The 7,534-nt window shown below is 51.0% G+C and overlaps 1 protein-coding gene across 1 annotated transcript in view; it reads right to left on the bottom strand.

Moving 5' to 3' along the window:
• Positions 1 to 382: 382 nt before the first annotated feature.
• Cdh13 (cadherin 13) overlaps positions 383 to 7,534 on the bottom strand; it is a 487,128-nt gene continuing 479,976 nt past the window's right edge. The window contains exons 5-6 of the mRNA XM_077792829.1: positions 641 to 793; positions 383 to 448 (exon numbers count right to left, since the gene is read on the bottom strand). Of these exons, the coding sequence (XP_077648955.1) occupies positions 383 to 448; positions 641 to 793 (219 nt within the window). The remainder of the gene's footprint in view (positions 449 to 640; positions 794 to 7,534) is intronic.

Genomic DNA, 7,534 nt, shown 5'->3' with positions numbered 1-7,534 from the left:
GGCAGGTAAGAAAACCAAAGAGGAATCCATCACACCCAGGCCAACCATGAGCACTCTGGTTTCTCTTTCACAGTGGATGTCGGAGTGAGTGCTCTGTCTCCGTGGGGTACCTTGGATCTCCCCACATAGCTGACACTCCTTCCAGAGGATTCTACATGGCAGAAGAACACTGCCTTCGCCCAGAGCCACAATCTGACCCTATTGCTGAGCACCAAGCCATTCTTCCACTTTAAGGACCATGCCCTGCTGTAGGATCATTGTACAAAAATAACACTCTCTCAGGGTCCTTAGTGTAGACTTCTAAGGATGCACCTGTCACGTCTGAGGGTTTACACCTCTTGATCAGCAAGCTGGTTTCTGGAAAGCAAAGTTGTCTAAGGGCTCAGGCCTCCTCTGAGCTGCCCTTGAGTGTCTCTCTTGGTCTCCAGGACCCAGAATCCGATCGGCTCTGGGGGTTCCAATGACAAGATAGGGCCCTCCCTGTTACCCTCTCTGGATCCACATCCATCCAGCACTTACAGAGACACCCTGAAGCGACACAATCTTGGGTTTGGTGAGGCGCAGCAATGATCACTCAGCAGGAAGAAAACCCCTCGGAAGCCATGTCCGTGCGCACAGGGTGTGTGGCGAGAGTACTCACTTGGTAAGTAGCCATCACTTCTCTGTCCAAGGTCCGTGTCACGGAGACGCTGCCCGTGTTCTCATTGATTCTGAAAATTCCTTTAGGCTCTTGATCCACTCCCTTTCCAGTGAGCCGGAACCTGGACCCTTCAGGTCTGTCACTATCGACTACCTGGTCAGAGAAACAGAGTGACATTTAAGACTGCCTGGAAGATACAGAGACAGTACATTGCCAACAACACTTGGGGACCAGTCTTCTCTCTCAGGTGCCAACACAAAGGTGCCTGATGGACTGGGATTTGCCTACAGCAGCATTGCCCAAAATAGCCTTGCAAAACCTTTCAGGCTAACACGCGGATCTCTGCAGCTTGCCGGGGGTGGGGAGTGAACCAGGTGGAGGAGACAGTGATGGATTGAGGAGAGCAAGAACAGCAGGAAGTTCAAAGTTGGACATTCATACTATTTTTAACTTCAGGAGATGGAGTTTTTCTCCTCTGCAAGCAAAACGAAACAGGTAATGGAAACCATTTGCTCACAATCCTACACTGGGGGGCCTTGATCAGGGCCCGTGTCTTTATGTGCATCCAGTTATCGACAGCACCACGTCCTGGTCACAGCACCACCGCCCCCTACATACACAGGTAAGAGGCTCAGAGTGAGGGAGCTCTTCAGATCTGTTTTTCTTTAAAATCTTGAAACAATGCTGGGGAAGGTGTTCCCCCCCACCCTGGTTATTCCTACTTAGTGGGTAAAAACTGAGGCACAGAGACATTTAGCAAGTTGGCTGAGGTCACAGCTACCAAAAGATGAAGCTGGGATCCAGAGCCACATCTTCCATGTCTCTGCCATGTGACGCTGTCATTTCTGAACTTACTTTAAGGAAATTCTCCCCAGATTGTTGACCTGGATTTGCTATTTGAAGAGTAAATTCAGAAGGTAAAGGTGGAAGGTTTTGGGGGGTAGCTCAGCAGCAGATCACCTGCCTACCACAGGCTGGCTCCTGAACAGTGTCCCCAGCTCCACACACACACACAAAAAAAAAATGTAAAGGGAAAAGAAGGTCGTACCAGGCATAAGGGACCACAAGGACAAATGGTGAGTCGTCAGCAGGGTTTGAGTAGAGGTGAGGCCAAGGGAAGCCAGAGACCACGTTATGGGGATCTCTTTGTGATATTGGGAGTTGGGCAGTTAAATAAAGAACTATTATTTGTATAAATTGGCTCTAGAGTTTAGACCCAGGTTATCTCTATATATCTAATCTCACTTTATCACAAGAATTTACAAATGTTGATTTGATCATAGGAAATAACCTGTACGTCACAAACACTACAGACAGTTGGTGACATGGAGCTGAAATAAAGCTGACTTGGAACCAGCTACAACCACTTTCCACATGTACCATCACCTACTGAAACAGTCAACCAGGCCAGGTGCAGGTCAATCTGCACCCTCCAGAATCGGTGGATGTCTCCAAGCCTGCACCTGCAATTCTGCTGCCTGACACCAGGTGGCAGTGATGCCTAAGGCAGCATGAACTTGATGGGTTTACCTGGCTGGAAGGCTGAGTTCCAAAGGACAAGATAATTTTTTGTTTTGTTTTGTTTTGTTTGGTGTTTTCTGTTTTTTCCTGGTTTAAAATGTTCTTTATTGAAATACACTGAAGGTTTTAATTAAACGCCAATTACCTCTGCTTGCATTTTTAAGATTAATGGAAAATACGATCATTAAAAATAAGGCAGGTGATACCTTGTGGCGAAAAGCATTTTTAATCACCACTTGCCTAGATTTAATCCACCTGACATCTTCTCCTGACCTACTTCCCCTGCTGGGGGGCTCCAGGAGGTCCAGAGCCACAGCTTACGGGGCTCACTACTAGAAGCCAACTCCTGGCCAAGAGCCCGGCACACGGCGGGGCAGACACCAACCGGTGCTGCTCACTGAGGAGTGCTGCTGCTCAGACAGAGGCGTCCCAGTCCTAGCTGCGCCAGGGACCACCGTGGACCTTCATGCCCCCGAGGCTCTCCTCATCTGTAAGATGGGAGTAACAGGCTAATATCCCAGGGATCCCAGGGTCTAAAGAGACAGTGGAAAGTACACAGGAGGGGCCCAGTGAATGACAGCCAGCAATTGCAAGGCTAATTGTGATAATCACAACAAAATGCATGATGTTGTTCAGTGGGTCACTTGGACACCTCCAGGCATAAAAAGCATCTAGCTCTGATAAAAAAAAAAAAGGAATCCCTCTCTACGGGAACAGATTTCCTTTCTAAAAACAAAACTCTCAAACCTCTCTGGTTCAAGAAGAGAGAAGAGAGCTGGGACAGCTGGGCACAGTCCATTCTGCCATGCCCCAGCATGGACTTCCCCCAGCATGGACTCAAACCCCGCCTCCTTCCCCACGCATACCTGAGACAGACCCTGCCCACCTACAGGACAGTGGAGTGGAAAAGGACATGGCGTCCTGCAGTAGCTAGGGAGTGACCACATTGCCAGGAAGGGACTTCTGGCCCCACCTGCCTGCCACAGGCCTACAGGTGAGGACGTGCAGGGAGAGGTCTTTGCTCTTTCTTGGCCCTTCCCTGCCCAGGAGGGGTGGGGAGCACAGCACCCTGACTTTCTGGAAGTCAAGAAGCATCATGGGCCCTGGGGGCAGACATTACCACCTCCGGTCCTCTACCTGCTGCTCGGCACCCACAGCTCAATTTTAGACTTGGAAATTCTCCTGAGCAATTTTTTCCATTGCTGCCAAGGTCAGGTCTGGATCATTTCCTCCTCCTGCCTCAGAGAGCGGGAGCCACTTGACCTCATGGAAGCAGGTCTCAGAGAGAGAGGACCCTGTTCAATTAGCACTTGCTTTTGGATCAAAACAACCTATCCCCAGGGAGGGTGCCAGGCACCGACTCCAGGCCTCTGCTCACAGCCTCCCTCTGAGCTCCTAAGAGCCTGCCTTTTAGAAAATATGTTGGCCCTGGCTGCATTTTAAAGGAGCAATCACAGCCAGGGATGCTGTCCCCAGAGTGTGACCACCCACACAAGTAGGGCAGGATTCCTTCTCTCCAGCACAACTGGCTATGCCAGCCAGCACAGCATCACCTGGGAAGAGGTTGGAATGCAAATTCCCAGGCCCCCTGCCTCAGAAACTCAGAGAGCAGAGACTGGCAATTGGCGCTTGCACAAGTCCCTCTTATGATCCTGACACCCCCCTTACCAGCGGAGGACCACTGCTATAGCCGACTGTGTCCCTGCTGGTGCATGTTCTTGGTGAAGCTAGGCTTCTCCACTGTTCTTTGGAGATTTCTGCTGAATATACACTGGGTTTGTTGCCACCTTCTTTCTGGGCCAGTTTTAAACACAGCAGTAGCTGGGTGCAGTGATGCACACCTGTAATCTTAGCGACTTGGGAGGCTGAGGCAAAAAAATCACAAGTTCAAAGCCAGGCTTAACACTCAGTGAGGCCCTAAGCAACTTACAGAGACCCTGTTTCAAAATGATAAATAAAAAGGGTTGGGGAAGTGGCTCAGTGGTTAGGTAGGTGGTCCTGGGTTCAATCCCTCCCATTACCTCCAAACAGAGCAGTAACAAGAACTTCAAAATCTGGTTCCTAAGACCTCAGCAAAACAGAGTTGCTGCTTTCCCCAAGGTACAGCACCAGCGTCTCGACATGTACGAAAGGCCCTGGCCTGGAGGACCCCAGGAGAGGGAAGCAGAGGGGGAGGGTGGATCTTCCGGGGGAAGCTGGGCTCCCAGCTCAGGGTCTCCTCAGGAGGGTGCTCAGGCCCAGAATCACCACTGCCTCTCTGACCTCCTGGACCCTCAGGACTTCAGAGGGACCCAGGCACAGACTCACTCCCGCCTCCCTGAGATGGGGGAGAAGAGCTGGGCAATGGCTACCAGCCCCAGCCTGGCCACCTGGTCCCAGGCCAATCAAGTGTGGCTGCAGATGACCTTCAGGGTACCACACTTGGCTCCTGAAGCTGGCCTGGTGCTGTCCCCACTGTGCCCAGTCCTCCGCAGCAGCTGAGCCTGCCCATCAAGAGCTGCTGCTGTCTGCGGAGAGGGAGGGTGAGCAGTGGGCGCTCCTCTGGCCAGAGCAGCCCTGTCCACAGCAGCTGTGCACACCCTGCTGCACGCAGCCTCCCTGGGAGCCGGCTTTCCTGTGACCCTTCCTAAGGAGACTCGGCTTCTCGGGGTGGGAGTCTTTCTTTCCTTGTCCTCTGAGTTGAAATGGAAAAGGGAGTGAATGGTGAGAAAGAACGAAAGAACGTGAACCCAAGGGGCCAGGGGACATCTGCTGCAGCCCTGGCACTCGGGCTCCCTGGCCATCGATGCGGAGGCTGGGAAGGTGTGAGGCCTGGGGTGGGTCCTGGCTGCCCGGCTGGGTCTGAGGGTCCTTCCTGCTGCACACACCTTCAGGGGGGTAATGCTCTGGGCAGAGCCAATGTCCCCTTTGGTTCCCCTGCTAACTCCTGGTCCCACCTCCATTCTTTCCTGCAAAGAACTAATGATATTAATTCATATGGCATTTTTCCTTTTGTTATTTTGTTATGGGGAGTGATCTAGGGGAACTTTACCACTGAGCTGTATTCCTAGTCCTTTTGGCTTTAAAATAAAAATTTGAGACAGGATCTCCCTAAGATAGTGAGGCTAGCCTCAAACTTGCCATCCTGCCTCAGCCTCCCAAGTCGCTGGGATTACAGGTGTCCGCCACCGCGCCCTGCTCATTGGACATGTTTTTAAGGCATTTTTCCATGATTTTACGTCTGCATGTCTAAACTCAGAACATGTGGCAGTTTTGAGTATTTAGATAAACAGGATCGTTATCTGAGAATGATCTGAAGTTTTTCTACTGACGGTGCTTTTCAGAGGCGGGTGATCTTAGACTCACAGAAACGTAGAGAGGGTAGAGCTCCCACGTGCCTTTCCCCCGGTTTCCCCTGATGTGAACACCTTCCGTAACCACGGGACCTTGGCCACCACTGAGATGGCAGCGCTGATGCTCCCTACTAATTGTGCTACAGATTTGTGTATTCAGATGCCACCAGTTCTTCTGCAACCACCCTGTTCTGATCCAAGACCCAGCACCTGCCATGGCCGTTAGTGAAGTGTGGTTTCAATGGTGCATCCTGGGGATGCTCGGGGGTCCCAGCTCTCCCTTGGTCGTGCTGGCACCGGTCCCCGATCTCAGTCTGGAAATTACACCACTATGTTAAACACGGTGTCATCTGGGGATCTTGTTGCTCTAGCCCTGCCCCGGTGCCCGCCATGGTCAGCGCCTCGGCTCAGGTTTCTAGAGGGCTTTGCCTGTTTGTTCTCAAGGCCCAGAACAGTGGTGGTACACAATTGGTATCTAATAAGTAGCTCCACCGTGTGTGAGTGAGTGTTGGGGTCTCTGGATTGGCCTCAAGGTCTGAGTCCCTTTGCCATCTCCTTTCTTAATCACAACAAGAGCGGCCACTCTGAAATGCAAGCCCGAGTCTGACCAGGGCTGCCTGTGGCTCCCCACTGCCTTCACAGGTAAACTCCCAGAGGCACTACCCCCTCGACGGGCCTCTGCCTGCCTGGCCACCGGGAGCTACAGACCTGACCTTTGCCCACTTTCTCTGGACCATTTCGCGGAACTCTGGTTCCCCTCCCTGTCTGTTGGGGTCCCCTCCTTTTGGAGTCCCTTCCTGGACTCAGGGCTGGGGATTACCCACACCTAGCTTCTCCTGTCCCCTGCCCTGCTCCATGGACACCTACCCTGGCCCTCCTCTGGGCCCTAGCCTCCTCACTGCCCGGTCTGTGAAGCACAGAGAACAGATTGCTCTTGGCTGGTGGGGGTGGTCACTGCCCCTTGGCTATTGATTTCTTATTCTTTTTCACTTTCCCTGGGTTTGGAACACAGAAGACACTTGATTAACGCTTTAAATGAAGAAGTACAACTTTATTTGCATGTTTTTATATGACCGTAAAATGCTTTATAAACTCACAAACTAAAAATAAAAATAAGGCCTGTTGCACTGGTATCTCTTTTTGAAAATGAAATCAATGTTTGTGTGCAACACCAGCACTTTTTCTCTCATTGTGATGCTTCAGAGTGAGCTTTCCAGCATCTGGGGGTGCCTAAGAGTCAAAGAGGGACGCTTACTATCATTATAGTCTGGGAAAGGGACCCTTTAAGTAGAGACCCCTTTTTGAAGTAAACTAGAAAATAATTAAAGCCCTCCCCCCAAAAGAATTACCAAAGAGAATAAAACACACGTGAATTATATTGTGCTTTGGGCATGAAGGTAGGAAGGGTATTTTTCCTTATGGTATATTCAGTTTTATAAAAAAGTACACACACACACACACACACACACACACACGATCCATGTGCAGATACAGGGAAAGTTGATTATATATATATTTATATTTGTACTGGGGATCAAACCCAGGAATCCTTAACCATGGAGCCACATCCCTAGTCCTTTTTAATCTTTTATTTTGAGAGAGAGTCTTGCTGATTTGCTTAGGGCCTTGCTAAGATGCTGAGGCTGGCTTTGAACTTGCGATCCTCCTGCCTCAGCCTCCTGAGCTGCTGGGATTCCAGGCATGTGCCACCCCACCTGGCAATCCTGTATTATGAATACAGTGAAGGATAACTTTTTAAAACCTAGGAGAGGACTCATTGGAGCTTGTGTACGTGCTGTTTGGAACAGGCCTTCTACTCTTGGCTCATAGAGGAGACGGCCCTGGAGCCTTCACCCATACTTATTGAAGGGCGTGGGTGTGTATCCTCAGACTGGTCTTCCAAGGGGGTCTGTGAACCCTGACCGGTTCTGTTGTGGGCTGGACCTTGTGTGCCTTTGGCCTGGAGACGTGCAGGCATCTGGCAGTCTGAGCAGCTGTGACGTCCATCCCTGCTCCTGCCCACCTGCTGGTCAGCCCCTTT

Source organism: Urocitellus parryii, chromosome 15, assembly GCF_045843805.1.
Source record: "Urocitellus parryii isolate mUroPar1 chromosome 15, mUroPar1.hap1, whole genome shotgun sequence".
NCBI lineage: Eukaryota > Metazoa > Chordata > Mammalia > Rodentia > Sciuridae > Urocitellus > Urocitellus parryii.
This window is presented reverse-complemented; position numbering and strand designations above follow the sequence as displayed.